Source organism: Oryx dammah, unplaced genomic scaffold (genome assembly GCF_014754425.2).
Source record: "Oryx dammah isolate SB20612 unplaced genomic scaffold, SCBI_Odam_1.1 HiC_scaffold_20, whole genome shotgun sequence".
NCBI lineage: Eukaryota > Metazoa > Chordata > Mammalia > Artiodactyla > Bovidae > Oryx > Oryx dammah.
In genome coordinates, this window is record NW_024070204.1 from 30,501,378 (window position 1) to 30,520,346 (window position 18,969).

At 44.6% G+C, this 18,969-nt stretch overlaps 1 protein-coding gene across 2 annotated transcripts in view; it reads left to right on the forward strand.

The window, feature by feature from the left end:
* The first annotated feature begins 261 nt into the window (after positions 1 to 261).
* Positions 262 to 18,969, forward strand: part of NPR3 (natriuretic peptide receptor 3) — a 79,688-nt gene continuing 60,980 nt past the window's right edge. For both annotated transcript variants that reach the window (XM_040262287.1, XM_040262288.1), the window contains exons 1-2: positions 262 to 1,579; positions 9,609 to 9,731. In XM_040262287.1, coding sequence (XP_040118221.1) covers positions 823 to 1,579; positions 9,609 to 9,731 — 880 coding nt within the window. In that variant the 5' untranslated portion in view covers positions 262 to 822. The remainder of the gene's footprint in view (positions 1,580 to 9,608; positions 9,732 to 18,969) is intronic.

Genomic DNA, 18,969 nt, shown 5'->3' on the forward strand with positions numbered 1-18,969 from the left:
CTGGAGACAGAGCTGCCGCGTGCCGGGCCCGGGAGAGGCGGGGACCCTGGTGGCGGTGTAGCTCTGTGGGGGCTTCCGCGGCTGTAGAAGTGAGCGATTGCGGCTTTAAGGAAAAGGCAAAAGGGCTGGCGGGGAGTGGGAGTGAGGGACAGGGAAGGGGTGGGAAGAGTAGGGGTGCGGGGAGGAGGAGCCCTGATGTAAGAATGTGAATAAGAGACTCCCCTAGCCCAGCCCCCACCACTCCCCACCCCCACCCTCCCCACCCGCTGGAAATACCAGCCCGGCCTCTGCGCGCCTTGTGTGGTAACACGCTCAGCCGCTGCCACGCTATTTAAACGCGGGTTATGGATCCGGGAACCGGCGCGAATCAATGAGATCAAACGCGAGGGAGATGCACCGTCAATTACAAGCACTTGGACAAGTCTAACTTTTTCTTCTACAAATGCGCTTTCCAAAGCAACCTTAGCAACGCCCATATAAGAAGCCACCTCTAAGCAAAATAGTATATATCAAGGGAGGGCTAATCTATGTATTTATAAAAAGTATATATATATAAATATATTATAGGAGTACAGGTTTACACCCGGTTAACTTTTTCTGTCTTCTTTTTCTTTTCTTTTTTCTTTTTTTTAAACGAGTGGCATTGCAAAGGAGGACTCTTCCTCTCTTTTGGCGAGTTAGTGAAGGGGGTATTCTTTTATTTTTGCTTAGAGCGCCCAAGGGGGCGCAGGGACCTCGGAGAGGAGTGGGGAGGAAAGAGGTAGGGTGGGTGGGGGGCAGAGGGCGAGTCCGCAGCGAAGGCAGGCGCTTTCCTGCGGCACGATGCCGTCCCTACTGGTGCTCACTTTCTCCGCGTGCGTCCTGCTCGGTTGGGCGTTACTGGCCGACTGCACTGGTGGCGGTGGCGGCGGGGGCGCGGGCCCGGGCGGCGGGCGCCGGGAGAGAGAGGCGCTGCCGCCGCAGAAGATCGAGGTTCTGGTGCTGTTGCCTCAGGACGACTCTTACCTGTTCTCCCTGGCTCGGGTGCGACCGGCCATCGAGTATGCGCTGCGCAGCGTGGAGGGCAACGAGACCGGGCGGCGGCTCCTGCCAGCCGGCACTCGCTTCCAGGTGGCCTACGAAGACTCCGACTGCGGCAACCGCGCACTCTTCAGCCTGGTGGACCGCGTGGCGGCGGCGCGGGGAGCCAAGCCGGATCTCATCCTGGGGCCGGTGTGCGAGTACGCGGCGGCGCCGGTGGCCCGGCTAGCGTCGCACTGGGACCTCCCCATGCTGTCTGCCGGGGCCCTGGCAGCCGGCTTCCAGCATAAGGACACGGAGTACTCGCACCTTACGCGCGTGGCACCCTCGTACGCCAAGATGGGCGAGATGATGCTCGCCCTGTTCCGCCACCACCAGTGGAGCCGCGCCGTGCTGGTCTACAGCGACGACAAGCTGGAGCGGAACTGCTTCTTCACCCTCGAGGGGGTCCATGAGGTCTTCCAGGAGGAAGGCTTGCACACGTCCGCCTATAATTTCGATGAGACCAAAGACTTGGATCTGGAGGACATCGTGCGCCACATCCAGGCCAGTGAGCGAGGTGAGCAGCAGTGCGCCCCGGGTTCCTGGCCCTAACCCAGCCCCTTTCCGCGGCTCTCCCTACATGCCTGTCTGCCCCCCTGGAGACCCCACTACTCCCTGCTGCACTGAGGATCAGAGTAGAGAGCGCCCACCGGGACTCCCCCGAGTGTGCGTAGTCTGGCCGCGACGACCTTCGACCATCACCCATGGTTATGGTGGGGTGTACGTAGAGGGTCCTGGGGAAGTGATGGAGCCTGTGGGTGGGGCATGTGAGCAGGCAGCCTTCTCGGGCTCGGGCCCTGGTCCAACAGGTGCTGTCATACCTCTTGGGTTTTTTTCTTTCTCGTTCTCTTGTGTCCAGCGCCGGGTTAGGGGCTCACTGCGAGTACCCGGCTCTAACCACGGTCTCAAAGCGTGACAAGGGCCAAAGAACTTGTTACCGGGTCCTTTTCCGACGTGCGCCCGCTCCTAGCGAGGAAGCGCACGCTGAGTTCCACAGCCCGCGCGGCGCCTCATGGTCAGCTCCGGTCTCCGGGTTTCCCTTGCTGCTCTTTCCACAGATCTCAGCTTTCTTTTAAAGGCTCATTGTATCGCCCTTCTCATTCCTTCCATGGCCCCTCCAGCCCCTTATAAACGGGCTTCTGTGGTTTCCATAAAAAACGCCTCGCAGTGTCTGGACCCTGGCGACACCCATTGCCCCCGGCGCACTCAGCGTCGTGGTCGCCAGTGAGCCAGCCGCTAGGCTTTGGGAGAGCGCGCGCGCTGGAGAAGCGGACACTGAACCTCCTTTCCCTCTCCAGTTTTCTCTGCGGGTCTGTGGGGGTTTGAATAACCACGAGACTGGCCAAAGAGCTCAAGGTTGAGGATAGTGGCTATGGTTCTAGGGGATGGGAGGAGAAGCGGGTGGTCACGGATACAGAATCGCAGAAGCCCCCAATGCGGCTCATTTTACTGCCCAGTAGACCTGTGCGAAGGCGGGCGGAGAACCCAGCATAGCGCGGTTTCCTCCTTAGCGGTGTCGGGTTTGGGGTGCAAACGCTCGCTCGCGGGATCTCGCCAGCTCCCGCTCAGGGCTCACGCGCCTGGATTGTCAGTGGCGCAATCCCAGTAAAGCTCCCCACTACCCACGCGGGGAGACGGAAGGGGAGAGGGGCAGAGGTAGCTTACGACTTGGCATGGCTGGTCACCTGGGCGCTGGCCGCGGGATCAGCGCAACCGGAGGCAGGGGGTCTTGGGAACAGGTGAGAGGGTAAAGACGCCGCGGAAGAGGGCGCTGTGGCCATCCCCTTCCCAATTTGGCCATCCCGCACTCGGAGTGAAAGCACTCTTTAGAGTGAAGAGGCGCGAGGTGTTGACAGTGGGGAGGCATGGCCAAGTTTTGAGCGTTCGTACTCCAGGCTGTCTGCGCCGAATTTCTGCCAGCCAAGCAGGCAGGGCGCCGGCTTTGCTGATTATGAAAAAGGGCACTTGTATCCAAGGGCGGCGGATTCGCCACCCCGGGACGAGAAAGTCACATCTACTTCTTTCCTGTTCTCAGTCCCCAGGTCACTGCAGACCCCGAACAGCGTTCTTCAGCTCCAGGCTCTCAAGGGCCTGGAGCTAGACTTCCCAGCTTGGGCTGGGGATGGGGGTGTGTCCCCCTACCGGCAAGAACCGCGGTTGGCCAATGTATTTGTGCTGCCACCGCCCTGAAGGTCTTAGTGCCGGCCTGACTCTCTGCGCACGTGGCCTGGAATTCGTGGTTGAGGTCAGCCCGGATGAGGGCAGGTCGAGGCCACCGGGGGCCCCTCGGCCTCACATGGTGTGGCTGAGCCAGGGGGTAGGGAGGGGTGGGGCTGGGGGGGCTTTAAAGAGCTTGGGCTACAGTCTGGTGCTGCTATTTTTTCAGTTCCCAAAAGCAAATGTTCCCGTTTCTTTACTTTTTTTTCTTCCAAGTTTGAATTTAGTGGTCAAAGTTTGCTTGGCTGACCCGTATGTTTTGCAGGTGATAAAGTTACCATTCTTACTCTAAAAAATATTTCTGACAGTGACTTGGCAGATGTTCAGAAATAAAAAATCAAAATAATTTCTCCCCCTAAGCCCTCCTCCCTCAGCTGAAATTCCCTACACTCAAGAGAGAAAGATGTTTGGTAACAGCTCTCTCTGGGGGTCTCTTTAAGTTTTACTGATCACCTTTACTTCACCAAAAGTGGTTAATGGGTTAAATAGGGGCCCAATACAATGACTGAGTAGGGTTTGAATTTTCAGAGCTCTTAGTCTGCCTCAGGCATTCACTGGAGCTGTTATCAGACTCCAGTTATAATGGGGGTAGCCGAGGCACAGTCTGTTAAGTCGTGTCTGACTGCGTTCTCATGGACTATGCGCAGCCTGCCAGGCTCCTCTGTCAATGGGATTCTCCAGGAGAGAATACTGGAGTGGGTTGACATTTCCTTCTCCAGGGGATCTTCCGGACCCAGAGATCGAACCCAAGTCTCCTGTTTGGCAGGCAGGTTCTTTACCACCCAACTGCCAAGGGATCCCCAGTCAGGGCATATCTACAGAGATAATCTCCTTTCCCACGAAGTGAGACCACACCATGGGAAGAGAACCCAGAGGTGAGAAGCAGACCGTTTGGATCTGGTGGCCGCACTCAACTGCTGCAGGGCCTGCCCAAGTCACTTCCTGACTTTCTCAGAGTTTCCTCCTCTGTGAAACAGAGGTGAGGTGAGAATCAGGCCTGTTCAGACCAGTGTTTGGTGGTTCTGATTTCTGCTCAAGTGTAAAATGGAACTGTTTTTGTCTTTGAAAATTCCACATTAAACATCATAGAACTAGGGAGTCTTTTTCCTCCCTCTTTTGGAGATAAATTTTTAGCACTTTTTTTTTGGACTTGAAGTTCATCTTTAGAATCAGATCACAAAAGTTTTAATCTCTTAAAGGGTTAAACTAATAATGCCACCATCTCGATAATATGACTAAAATTTAATTTGGCTATGTGTGTGCTATAGAATTAAACACTGAGGGGTAGTATTTATTCTTCTTAGGGATTTACTATCAAAGTCAATAATAAACATTTTTTTCTCACAAGTCGTAGCCAATGTATATCACTAAAATGCATGCATGTGAGCACTGTTTTTAAACATTGTTTTTAAAAAGTCAACTATGCCCTCAATATTTAACACTCAGTAATAAATTTATTTTTATAAAGGGGTGTTAAAAATATTTTTTCAAGCAATAAAACTGAGCAGTTGCTTTGTCATATATCTCATAAGATGCAGAACCAGAATTATTGTGCACACAACATTTTTGTATGAAGAAGTGTAGTTTTATCTTTTTTGGTTATTAATATGTCATTATTCTTGGCCTGCATAACAACTATGGTGATAACAGCATTTAATCAATACAAGAGTGATTTATTGTTAGAATAGGCTGGGGTAAATGACCGAGCAGTTGGTCAGAGTTTTTAACCAAAGATGTTAGACTTTCTGATTCAAGACTTTGTTTTTCTTATCCTTTTTCTTGTATTTACCACCTGTCATTTAAAAAAAGTTCCTCTTAGTTATTTCTTTGGATGCTCCCAAACACTGTTGAGTTTTAGTTTAAAATTTCTCCTGTCATATTCTCAATTTGCAGCACATGGCATACCTTGCTTTGCTTCCATAGAACATCTCTTTTCCCTTCTAAGTTTAGAATTAAGTAGAAGATGGATGCAGGCATCTGTTGGAGAATAGGAAAATATCATTTTTATTATTGATAAAAAACCTATTGCAGAACATGGATTTAGATTAGTTACCAAAAAGGGCCTGCCTGCTATTATTTCCCCCAAGAATTCGGCAGGGTCATCCACTAAATCACAGCTAGTGCTGCACACCCCACTCCAGGACAGACCTCACTACAGGGTGAAAGTTGCCCATGACGTGAGCTCTCTGCAAGCAGATGCACCTCAAAGAGGAAGGAAGAAAGGGCTGAGTCCAGTATGCCCAGTTTTCTCTTCTAGACTCAGCCATAAGACAGGTCCCTCCTTTTCCTCGGCGGGGTGGGAGGAGGGGGATAAATGAAGGCACACAGGGAGATGAGGAGGGTCTTTCTCTTAGAGATTGCTCCAGATGGAAAGCTGAAATGGGTGAAAGGGTATCTCCCTTACTCAGACATGCTTCCTGAATTGTTTCGGGGGTCCCCGAATTGACTACTCTAGCCACTTCTTCACAAGTGATTGCAAGAATGTGTTGCTATATATAGGGAGAAGCCACTTACAGAAGACACTGTGGGAATCAGGGAGTGGAGGGTGACATGGAACCCCACAAGTTCTCCAGCAAGGAGGGAAAAATGGAGCAAAATGATGAAAAGTCTCTCCAGAAACTTGGACTCACACCACCATTTCCTCTTTTAGAAGTTTTAACAATTTGACCCCAAAAGTTAGTATTTATATATTTAATATGGTTTAATATATATTTAAATATGTACATTTTAAATCTATTTAAGTAGAGAAGGAATTATCTGAATTGACCTCCACTTAAGCCGCTTTCAGGATTAGCTGATGCTCTCCTTTTCTCTATAAACTTTTTTGGCTGATGGTGAAAGCTGGTAGCTAGTCTTGCTTCTCCCAGGTTTGCCAGCACACTTCTCACAAATCTGTTTATACCAGTTGTACTTATTATAAGTATGCAGTTTAATTAGTCATTATGTAAACTGATGAAACATGAGAAGAAGAGAAAGCTATTTTAGTGAACACTATTTTAAACCTTCCAAAAGATTGTATAAAGGCATGTTGCTAAAAATACATGCTGTTGAATTAGGCATGAATGAAAAAGCCCTGACAGATTGGGGAGCATCCCACAAATCTAGAAGGACTCTGCGTTCTGACTGCTCGGCCAATGTTTTTAAGCGTTTGCTCCAGCTTAAACTGGGTGACAGTGTGCACTATGGGATTTCTTTTCTGGAAGGGAAACAATACCTAGCCCACGAATTTGGGGGTTAGGATTTCCTTTTGAGAGCTGGGCTACATTTGTTCACATGTCCGTTTCATTTGTCATGAAATGGCTGAGATCTAAAATAATTCCAGTCTGTTTAGATAGGCCCAGTGCTGCTCCAGGTCACTCTTGCTCAGTTTAAGCAGGTACTGACATTTAAAGAAAGAATGTGCCCATTGGAGGGGGTTGATCTTGGTGGTGATGAGGAAAGAGAGGAGATGGGCCAGGGCTGTAAAAATAGAAAAGAAGTGACAGGCCAGTGTAGGGCACTGCCCATCTAGGGCTTGGGGAAGCATGTGCTCCGGCCTGAGGACACAGACTGTTTGGACCTGAGCCAGGTGTAGCTCTCTGATGGATGCTTCAGGTTATCAAGACCTGGTGCCTTTGGATGCCTGGACCCTCCAGCTGACCCTCCTCATCCTTTTTGCATCCTTACTAACACCCCGCTGTTTACAATTTGCCTCCTTAATTGGCACCTCCAGGTCTATATTGACACAAACATATTTGTGACTATTTTGGTCCTCATTGAAATTAATCTTCATTTCAGATTAGCTAAAAATATCTATGTTAGGTTATTAGAATTCTTCTCCCCAAACAATGACTCTATACTTTATGTGCTAACAGAGTCCTGTTCTGTTTATGGGGAGTGATCTAGAACTAGACTCTTGACTATGATCAGTTGATAGAAAAATGATGAGGACTGCTGTTGGACAGTTAGCCAGAGCTTCCTGGAGCCTCTTGGGATCCGCTTGTCCAGCCTTAGTCCAGGCTGTTTTGTGGGACACCTTGGCTCTTTTGTCTTCCCAGGTGGTGCTAGTGGTAAAGAACCTGCATGCCAGTGAAGAAGACTAAGAGAAGTGGGTTCGATCCCTGGATTGGGAAGATCCCCTGAAGGAGGGCACAGCAACCCACACCAGTATTCTTGCTTGGAGAATCCCCTGGACAGAGGAGCCTGGTGGGCTACAGTCCATGGGGGTCACAAAGAGTCAGGCTCGATTGAAGTGACTTAGCTCGTACACATGCATAGACTCTTTTTTATTTTTCTTTCAGTTCTTCTGATCTTTTTTTTTTTTTTAATCTTATCATTTAAGGGACTAGAATCAAATGAGAGCAGAACAAACATTTAGGTCACAATGAGTAATGAGAAATTTCTTCAAAAACTTCGTTACTGATACATCTTGGAATTCGACTATTTATTCTAGATATATAACTATATTTCCAGGCACAAACAGCACTTACTCCTGCAGTTAGACATCTTAAGAAGTTTGGTATGGTTTTAAAAACTTGCTCTGCAGAGCTTTCAGCCTGTACCCTGAGCTGTTATGTCGTAAGAAATGTCAGAGTCATGACCTAACACTCTGAATTAACCTGTGCAGTAAACGAAATGTCAGCAAGCGCCTGGCCCTCGGTGCAGGTTGCCAAGGCGGCTTTGGCACAGCCTGAAGTTTGTTCTGCATCATTCCTCACCCATGCTTTTACAAAGAACATACACACGGCACAGGGCTAGCGCGTGTGGTGATAATGCGGCTATGGCACCCAGGCCTCCCCTCTCCTCTGTGTGTGCAGAAAAGCACAGCGGGTGCTGTCATGGGGGTCAGGGGCCATCGACAGTGATCCAAATAAGTGGATGAAGGCCAGGTCTCTCTTCCCTTTCATCCCTTGTAGTTGTTACATGACAGGGAACAGTATTCTGCAGCTGCTTAAAGCCTCTCGGCTCTGACAGTGTGGATGGGGACCGAGAGCGTGTGGGAAGGGACCTGGAATCTTGGTAACTATTTCCTCTATGTGTTGAGACAGCTTTAAAAAATGTGTTCTCCATTCAAACATCAGAAAGCCTGTCCCACCTGCTGCAACCTCTGATTTGCCAAATGAAAACCCTTCGGGTTGTTTTCTGAGGAAAATGTATTTACTATGCTATGCTGTGCTACTGTTTCTTCAGTCGTGGCTGACTCTTTGCCGCCCCCATGGACTGTAGCCCACCAGGCTCTTCTGTCCATGGGAGTCTCAGGCAAGAATATTGGAGGGGATTGCCCTACCTCCTCCAGGGGATCTTCCAGATCCAGGGATCGAACCTGCGTCTCTTGTGTCTCCTGCATTGGCAGGCAGGTTCTTTACCACTAGCGCCACTATGCTAGTAAGGTATAAAAAGCAGTTGACCTGTCTCACTATCTTCTATTCGGCCAATCTGGGAATTTACTTGAAGAATTTTAAAAAGATTTATTTTGAAATAATCTTGTGTTTTTGGAAAGGATGTAGGAAAGTATAAAGCACCTCTGTCTTGCCTTCACCCAGATTTTCACTAGTGGTAAATATTCTGCCACTATGCTTTGTCATTCCAAATCTCTCCCTTCCCTCCCCTGCCCCTTCCAAATATATACTCACATACATATATATGCACAAATATTGCTATCTTTTTATGAACTATTTGAGGGTAAGTACAGTCATCATGCTCTTGTACCCCTAAAAATTGAGGTGTGCACTTCCCAAGAACAAGAACATTCACTCATAGAACCACAGTAGAATTATGAAAAGCAAGAACATTAACACAAACATAATACTATTATCCAATTTACAGACCTTATTCAGATTTCTCCAGTTGTCTCAACAATGCCCTTTATAGAAAAACTTTTATTATTATTATATTTAAGGCCCAGGATCCAATCCAGGATCACACAGTGCATTCAGCTTTCTGTTTCCCTAAGTCTCTGCTAGTCTAGAACGTCTCAGGCCATTTTTGTTTTTCATGAAAGTGACCATTTTAAAGGGTGTAGGTTCACTGTTCTAATCACTGTCCCCCAAATTGGGTTTGCAGCTGCTTCCTTCTGATTAAATTGAGGTGGCCACTTTTGAGGTTTGGGGCCCCTGATGTGCTACGGCAGGGGGCTCATGAGTCTGTTCACATGGTGGGTACCGTTGGCATCCATCACTTGGTTGTGGTGGTGACAGATAGCTTTATCCACTGCCAAGCTACTCTTTTGCCCTTTGTAACTCTCGAGTAATTTGTGAGGATTCTGCAGGACCTTAGCAGAGCCCTGGTCCATGTCAGATGCTGTCCTCTGTGCAGGGCCATTTCACGCATCTGTTTTTTCCTCCCCACAGTGGTGATCATGTGTGCGAGTAGCGACACCATCCGGGGGATCATGCTGGCGGCGCACAGGCACGGAATGACCAGCGGGGACTATGCCTTCTTCAACATCGAGCTCTTCAACAGCTCCTTCTACGGTAACTCTGCCTCCAGTTTCCCCTCCTGCTGCTAGGCTGTCAAAAAGGGGTTGTGAGACAGGGCCAATAACTCATTTCAGTCGATATGATTTCCATAGGTGGTGGTGTTCAGTTGCTCAGTCGTGTCCGACTCTTTGCGACTCCACGGACTGCAGCACGCCAGGCTTCCCTGTCCTTCGCTATCTCCCGGAGTTTGCTCAAACTCATGTCCATTGAGTCAGTGAAGCCATCCAGCCATCTCATCCTCTGTTGCCTCCTTCTCCTCCTGCCTTCAATCTCCCAGCATCAGGGTCTTTTCTGATGAGTTGGGTCTTTGCATCAGGTGGCCAAATTACTGGAGCTTCAGCTTCAGCATTAATCCTTCCAATGAGTATTCAGGGTTGATTTCCTTTCCATAGATAGGATTTTGGAAATTTGTGATTCTGAATACTCCCACTTCTCCTAAGTTCTCAAGCTTTTCTCCCTTGAGAATTCAGAGCAGAAAGATATTACCACCTGTGAGGCTATGGGACTAAATGATCATAAATCCAGGCCCTGAAGACTCCTCCCCAGTGCATTTTCAACTTTGGGTTGCTAGCATGGTGGACTGTTGGAATACTTTTATCAAGATTTGGATGGAATTTTTAGAAGCATCGAATAGATTAACGCATCAGCATAACAGAACATGTCAAAGTGTATCACACATAGCATACAGATGGTTTCATAAAACTTTTAAGTAATGTGATTGCATGTTTCTATGGATTATATTTATGCATGTTACACATATATTTGTAACGAATCATAACGTGAAGTGAGAAATAAAATAACCATTTCTGTAAACTGAGGCAAAATATTTTGAAAGTTGCTCCTACTAACCCCTCCTTCTTCCAGATCATTGTTGTTCTTGTTCATTCACTAAGTCTTGTCTGGCTCTTTGCAACCCCATGGACTACAGCACGCCAGCTTCCCTTCCAGATTACTCTCTCTTAAATTTCTCTTATAAAATGTTCAGGAGCCACTAACAGATATGATCCAAAGCATTTAATTCCTTAAAATGGGTCTGGAGAAGTTCCCAAGGTACCTGTGATGGAGGCTGTCTAAGTCATCAAGATCACAGGTCACAACATTTCCTCCCGAGTGTGGTTAGGATTCTCTCTGAAGTCAACAGTGTCAGGCCATGGAGCATTTTCTCAGGTACCACACACTGGCAGTTCCAGGGAAACTGTAAGTGCATATGTCACAAATGGCATGTTTACGTGGAGCTCCACTTCCCTGCTATTGCAGTTGAGGTATAGTTAGATGGGATCTAAACCTTAAAGCATGTGCCTCAGTTTCCTGCTTTGGTATACTGGCTTAATTAAGCTATCAGTTCAGTTCAGTCGCTCAGTCGTGTCTGACTCTTTGCGACCCCATGCACTGTAGCACGCCAGGCCTCCCAGTCCATCACCAACTCCAGGAGTTTACCCAAACCCATGTCCACTGAGTCGGTGATGCCATCCAACCATCTCATCCTCTGTTGTTCCCTTCTCCTGCCTTCAATCTTTCCCAGCATCAGGGTCTTTTCAGATGAGTCAGTTCTTTGTATCAGGTGACCAAAGTATTGGAGTTAGCATCAGTCCTTCTAATGAATATTCAGGACTGATTTCCTTTAGGATAGACTGGTTTGATCTCCTTGCAGTCCAGGGGACTCTCAAGAGTCTCCTCCAACACCACAGTTCAAAAGCATCAATTCTTTGGAGCTCAGCTTTCTTTATAGTCCAACTCTCACATTCATACATGACTACTGGAAAAACCATAGCTTTGACTAGATGGACCTTTGTGGGTAAAGTAATGTTTCTGCTTTTTAATATGCTGTCTAGGTTGGTCATAACTTTTCTTCCAAGGAATAAGCGTCTTTTAATTTCATGGCTGCACTCACCATCTGCAGTGATTTTGGAGCCCAAATAGTAAAGTCTGTCACTGCTTCCACTGTTTCCCCATCTATTTGCCATGAAGTGATGGGACCAGATGCCATGATCATAGTTTTCTGAATGTTGAGTTTTAAGCCAGGTTTTTCACTCTCCTCTTTCACTGTCATCAAGAGGCTCTTTAGTTCTTCTTCTTTTTCTGCCATAAGGGTAGTGTCATCTGCATATCTGAGGTTATTGATATTCCTCCCAGAAATCTTGATTCTGGCTTGTGCTTCCTCCAGCCCAGCATTTCTCATGATGTACTCTGCATATAAGTTAAATAAACAGGGTGACAATATGTAGCCTTTCCCAATATGGAATCAGTCTGTTGTTCCATCTCCAGTTCTAGCTGTTGCTTCTTGGCCTGAGTACAGATTTCTCAGAATGCAGGTCAGGTGGTCTGGTTTTCCTATCTCTTGAAGAATTTCCCACAGTTTATGGTGATCCACACACTCCAAGGCTTTGGCATAGTCAATAAAGCAGAGGTAGATGTTTTCCTGGAACTCTTTTGCTTTTCCTATGTGGATGTTGGCAATTTGATCTCTGGTTCCTCTGCCTTTTCTAAATCCAGCTTGAACATTTGGAAGTTCATGGTTCATGTACTGTTGAAGCCTGGCTTGGAGAATTTTGAGCATTACTTTGTTAGCATGTGAGATGAGTGCAATTGTGCGGTAGTTTGAGCATTCTTTGGCATTACCTTTCTTTGGGATTGGAATGAAAACTGATCTTTTCCAGTCCTGTGGCCACTGCTGAGTTTTCCAAATTTGCTGGCATATTGAGTGCAGCACTTTCACAGCATCATCTTTTAGGATGTAAAATAGCTCAACTGGAATTCCATCAGCTCCACCAGCCTTGTTTGTAGCGATGCTTCCTAAGGTCCACTTGACTTCGCATTCCAGGATGTCTGGCTCTAGGTGAGTGATCACACCATCATGATTATCTGGGTCATGACGATCTTTTTTATATAGTTCTGTGTGTTCTTGCCACCTCTTCTTAATATCTTCTGCTTCTGTTAGGTCTCTACTATTTCTGTCCTTTATCAAGCCCATCTTTGCATGAAATGTTCCCTTGGTATCTCTAATTTTCTTGAATAAATCTCTAGTCTTTTCCATTCTGTTGTTTTCCTCTATCTCTTTGCATTGATCACTGAGGAAGGCTTTCTTATGTCTCCTTGCTATTCTTTGGAACTCTGAATTCAAATTACTTAAGCAATAGATCATTGTGAATGAACGTAATAAATCACACATCTCATGGGGATAAAGAAAAGTTGTTGAAGCAAAAGTAATTTCTTCCCCTGTAATGGATAAAACTGAAGACTTGCGGCTTGCAGGATAAACACCCAATTTTTCTCTCCTTGCTCTCATCATCATCCTTTCCCCTCTCTTTACATACGCAGAATGGCAGTTTTGCTTCTTGGCCCAAGATCAGAATGTAACTACATTGTTGAATACAATTTTGAATTCATTGAGATAGTGGTAGAGACTTGTGACAAATGAAAAAAATTTACTGAGTTTAGCAAGTTGGCTACGGCAAGCATAGAATTTGGAGACAGTGCATGAGACTGCAAGTACACAAAAAATTAGGTACTGGAATTCATCTCTGGATAAAGCTTGCATTACTTTTTCCTGCTCATTACAATACATGAGTATTATAGAAATTTTGAGAAACGTAGAAAAGCACAAGGAAGAAAATAAGTTGCTGCAACTCTACTGTCCAGATAAAAGCACAAGGAAGAAAATAAGTTGCTGCAACTCTACTGTCCAGATAAAAGTACACTGATAATATTTAGGTGTACATCTTGTCTATTTCATTAAAAACATGAATTTATGGAAAACATTTTTCAATAAAATGATCACATTATCTATAGTATAGTTACATATTATTTTATAATGCTAACATGTCATCTTAATTAGTCTTTTAGTTTTTGATGTTTTTGTTGTTTCCAGCTTTTTATAATAAGAGCAATGTTATATTGAGTTGCCTCGCTGTGGGGAGGTGTTCGTGCATAGCTGTGCTGTGCTGTGCTTAGTCGCTCAGTCGTGTTCAACTGTCTGCAAGCCCATGGACTACCGCTCGCCAGGCTTTTCTGTCGATGGGAATTCTCCAGGCAAGGATACTGGAGTGGTTTGCTATGCCCTCTTCCAGGGAATCTTCCCGACCAAGAGATCGAACCCAGGTCTCCTGCATCGCAGGCAGATTCTTTACTGTCTGAGTCACCAGGGAAGCCCAAGAATACTGGAGTGAGTAGTCTATCCCTTCTCCAGTGAATCGTCCCGACCTAGGAATTGAACTGGGGTCTCCTGCATTGCATGTGGATTCTTTACCAGCTGAGCTACCAGGGAAGCCCATACACATACAGACATTCATATATATGTATTTATATATATGTGTGTGTGTGTGCAATCTGTAAGACAAGCTTCTAGAAGCAGAATTTCTGGGTCAAATGTTATACGCATTTATCTTTTGATGGATATTGCCAGCTTGTCCCTTTAAAAGGTTTGCCAATTTACACTTCTGCAACAACATATGAGAATGTCTGTTTCCTGCATCTTTGTCAATTCTGCATCATCTAACTTTTAAATTATTTTATTTATTGAAATTTCTTTTTATATCTATAGTAAAGTTTTGCAGTTTTCTTTATTTAAATTTTGCATCATTCTTGCTGAGTTCATTCTTAGATATTTTATGTTTTCTGATTGTTGTTATGATCCTGACCTCTTCCTATTACATTTTGTAGTTGTTACATAGAAACAGGAATTCTACGTATTAAACCTTCTGTTCTAATAGTTTTTAAAATCATTTTCAAATAATAGCGATAGCTAGCTGTCCATTTTAATAGTTGAATATTATTTTTCAGTTTTTACTCCGTTGACAATAGCCTCCAGAATAATTTTGTGTAACAGTGGTGGTACTTAATTTTTAGTAGCTTGTTAGAAATAGATGTTAAAATATTCATTGGTTTATTAAGTGTGGTTTTAAAAAATTGAAAGTGAGTGATGAATGTTATCAAATGCATTTTACCTATACTTTTAAATAAATTTCCTAGTATTGAGCCATTATAATATTCTTGAAATTAAACAGAGTCTGCATGATTTTTTTTAGATGTATTGCCAATTTAAGTTTTTAGTATTTTTATTTAGGATTTTTGAATCTATAATCATGAGTGAGATTGGACAGTTTTTTTGCTCTTAGGTCAGTTCAGTTCAGTTCAGTCGCTCAGTCGTGTCTGACTCTTTGTGACCCCATGAACTGCAGCACACAAGGCCTCCCTGTCCATCACCAACTCCTGGAGTCCACCCAAACCCATGTCCATTGAGTCAGTGATGCCATCCAACCATCTCATCCTTTGTTGCCCCCTTCTCTTCCTGCCTTCAATCTTTCCCAACGTCAGGGTCTTTTCCAATGAGTCAGCTCTTTGCATGAGGTGGCCAAAGTATTGGAGTTTCAGCGTCAACATCAGTCCTTCCAATGAACACCCAGAACTGATCTCCTTTAGGATGGACTGGTTGCATCTCCTTGCAGTCCAAGGAATTCTCAAGAGTCTTCTCCAACACCACAGTTGAAAAGCATCAATTCTTTGGTGCTCCGCTTTCTTTATAGTCCAACTCTCACGTGCATACACGACCACTGGAGACTTAGGTGGTACTGCCCTATTTTAATAGGGCAGTATTGCAGGCGGAAGATCCAGGGGATCTTCCCAACTCAGGGATCAAACCCAGGTTTCCCACATTGCTGGCAGATTCTTTACTAGCTGAGCCACAAGGGAAGCCCAAGAATACTGGAGTGGGTAGCCTATCCCTTCTCCAATGGATCTTCGCAACCCAAGGATTGAACCAGGGTTTCCTGCACTGCAGGTGGATTCTTTACAAACTGAGCTATCAAGGAAGCCCTATTTTAATATCAAGTTAATATTAGCTTTATAAAATCAATTGGGACACTTTCCATTGTTTTTCTGCTCTAGAACAGTTTGTGAACCATAAGACTATTCCTTGAAAGATGGAAACAATCTGGACCTAACTAACTCCTTTTTAGAGGTAATTTTTGGAAAATTAAAAAAAACTTTGGAAATAATTTCAGATGTACAGAGAATTGCAAAAACAACAGAGAGTTCATGTATACCTTTTACTCAGATTTCTCTAGTTTAAACGATTTATATAACCATAGTGCACTTATCAAAATAAGACTAACATTGGTATAATACTAAGAACTAAAGTACAGGCTTTATTTGAAATTTACCACTTTTCCTCCTAATGTTCCTTTTCTGTTCCAGGCTTCAGTCCACTGAGTTGTGTCTTCTTAATCTTCTCTAATCTGTGATAGTTCTTCAATCTTTCTTTGTTGTTTATGACCTAACACTTTGAATAAGTCTATTATTTTGTAGAATGTCTCACATGATAAGTTGAGTTTATACATCTTTGGCCAGAATACTACAAAAGTAGTGTTTGTCCTTCTCATTGTGTACTTTCAGTGAATGAGAAGTCATATATACATAACTTACTGTTGGTGACCTTGGGACAACTTTTTTTTTAACTTTTAAAAGCTTTTTTAATATGGAAAATTAAAAACGTACACAAAAGTGGAAGGAGTAGTGTAATAAATCCCCATGAATCCATCAATTAGCTTCAAGAATTATTGATACATGGCCGATCTCATCTTGTCTATATCATTCTTTTTGGGAAAACTTTTTAAAAATTTAAATTTATTTTTAATTGGAGAATAATCGCTTTACAATATTGTATCAGTTTCTGCCATATATCAACATGAGGGACAACTTTTTAAAGCTTATTTTTTCACTAGTTCAGTTTTTCTGCTTGAAAATTTAACTGCATGGAGTTATACAGTGTGCTCTGATACAATCTATAAAGTATCCTTGGTGTTTCTTTCTTTTTTAAAAAATAGTCTTTATTATTGTTATTTTTTATTAAAAAAATTGGCTATGCTGAGTCCTTGTTGCAGTGCTCAGGCATTCTCTATATATTGAGACATGTGGAAGCTTCTCTATGGTTGTCAAGTCACCGCTCAAGGGCTTAGTTGCTCTGTAGCATGTGGGATTTTAGTTCACCAAACAGGGTTCAAACCTGTGTCCCCAGCATTCAAAGGCTATCCTTGGTGTTTCTGATTATATCCCCTTTCTTTCCCCTTTTTACAGCCTGGTTGCTTAGGCTTTGAGCTCAGCTGTCAATGTGCCTGAGAGGCTGTGCCACAAACTAGCTCTTGGCAAATTGATATCACCCTGCCCTCATCCTCAAGCCTTGGTTTCTTCTAATGATAATAATAGTGCTTATCTCATGGCATCAGGCAGAGTAATCAATGATGTGGTGTGTGTTAAATGCATAGAAAACTTCTTGGCACATGATGAGTGTTTAGTAAATGTTAGTTATATTTACTGTTAATTTCAATTTACACCAACAGTTACATATAGTACTTTAAAAATGATAATTTTGAAAAAAATACTCTGTACATTTTCCTGTGGTGTAGTTTTATAGCTTGATTTGGGCCATACATTGTTCTGTTACCAAATTAATCAACTTTTGTTTAGTACCTCATAAGGAAATGGGTGCATTAGGAATTATATCTGTATGCAAATAACCAAGACTCCTAATTATAGTAATTTAAACAAATGTAGAGATTTGTGCTCTCACTTGTAAGAAGTCCAGAGGCGGGCAAACCAGGGCAGAATGATGGTTCCATAAAGTCATCAGGGATCTAAGCCTTTTCGGGTTTTTGGCTACCTCAGTCCTAGTGGATGGCATCTATCCTCAAGATGATGAAATTGTGGCTGGAATTCCAGGGATTAGATCTTAATTCTAGGGAAGGCAGAAGAGGAACATGAGAGGCAAAAAGAGATCGTTTCAGTTGACTCAATTCTGTTTGAAGGGTTCTCTGGAGGCCCCACTCATTATTTTTTGGTTACATATCATTTGTTACCCCTCGTTGAAAGGGGGAGGCAGGAAATGTGTGCTTTCAGCTGGTCTCACTGGTACCCCCAGATTAATCCAGGACTCTATTACTAAGGGACACGGGAGAATAGATGTGTCCAACTGTCCATGTTTGTCATAGTCCCTGAAGCGCCTTCCCTCCTCAGAGCAGAAGCAGCAAACAGGATCTTACGGAAGGCACAGTGACCTACCCGAGGCTCTGGAGTCTGCTGCTCATAAAGGGCCTTCTCTGAGATTTTATATCCTAAGAATCAGTGTTTCCCACGTGGCACAGTGGTAAATAATCTGCCTGCCAATCAGGAGACACAGGTTTGATCCCTGGGTTGGGAGGATCTCCTGGAGAAGGAAATGGCAACCCACTCCAGTATTCTTGCCTGGAGAATCCCAGGGACGGAGGACCCTGGTGGGCTAGAGTCCACAGGGTTGCAAAGAGTGGGACATGACTAAGCGACGGAGGACCCTGGTGGGCTACAGTCCACGGGGTTGCAAAGAGTGGGACATGACTAAGCGACTAAACCACCACCAACACATATGTTCACGAAAAGTTATCCAACATCCTCCTCTCCCTGTGCTTCTTCACATGAAACTCTACACCACTGCTAGAAAAAGGCTCTATTTTAAATAATCTTTGAGATTTTTTTTTTTTAAAGAAACATGTTGATAGTGTGTCCATATTTACTGATTATCCGATTGTCTTGGTGGGCACTCAAAAAATTTCTCAGGTCTGCCTCCAATTATATTGTTACAAGAGTTCTGAATTTATTATAAGGAATTCAAATGATGCAGAATAGATTGAAAGCATAGGTTTAAAAAATATCTAGAGTGAAATTGATATATATTGCTCTGTAGAGTTTTGGATAGCACTTGTTGGCATTTCCATTCCCTGGCATTATCTTGTCTGGATGTAAGTTTAGGTGGTGAGTCATTTGGGTGATCCTGTCTGGGGCTCTGTTGTATTGTAGCACTTCTCCTGACTTCCTGAGAACTCAGAGCGCACTAGTTAAGGTGAGGATGGAAGTATCCCAGGGCTGCTAATGCACTTAAATTACTTGACTCACTAACAGTAAGATAATGACAGAGAAACTGGGGAGGAATTGGATTTATGTTTTGCTGTTAAAGTGATGTGTTCCCAGGTGGCGCAGTGGTAAAGAATCCACCTGCCAATGCAGGAGATGCAAGAGATGCAGTTCAATCTCTGGGTCGGGAAGATCCCTTGGAATAGGAAATGGCAAGCCACTCCAGTATTCTTGCCTGGAAAATTCCATGGACAGAGGAGCCTGGTGGGCTAGTCAGGATCGAAAAGAGTCAGCCATGACGGAGTAACTGATTGTGAGTGCATGCATGTTATAGTTAGTTTGGAGTAATGAGAAA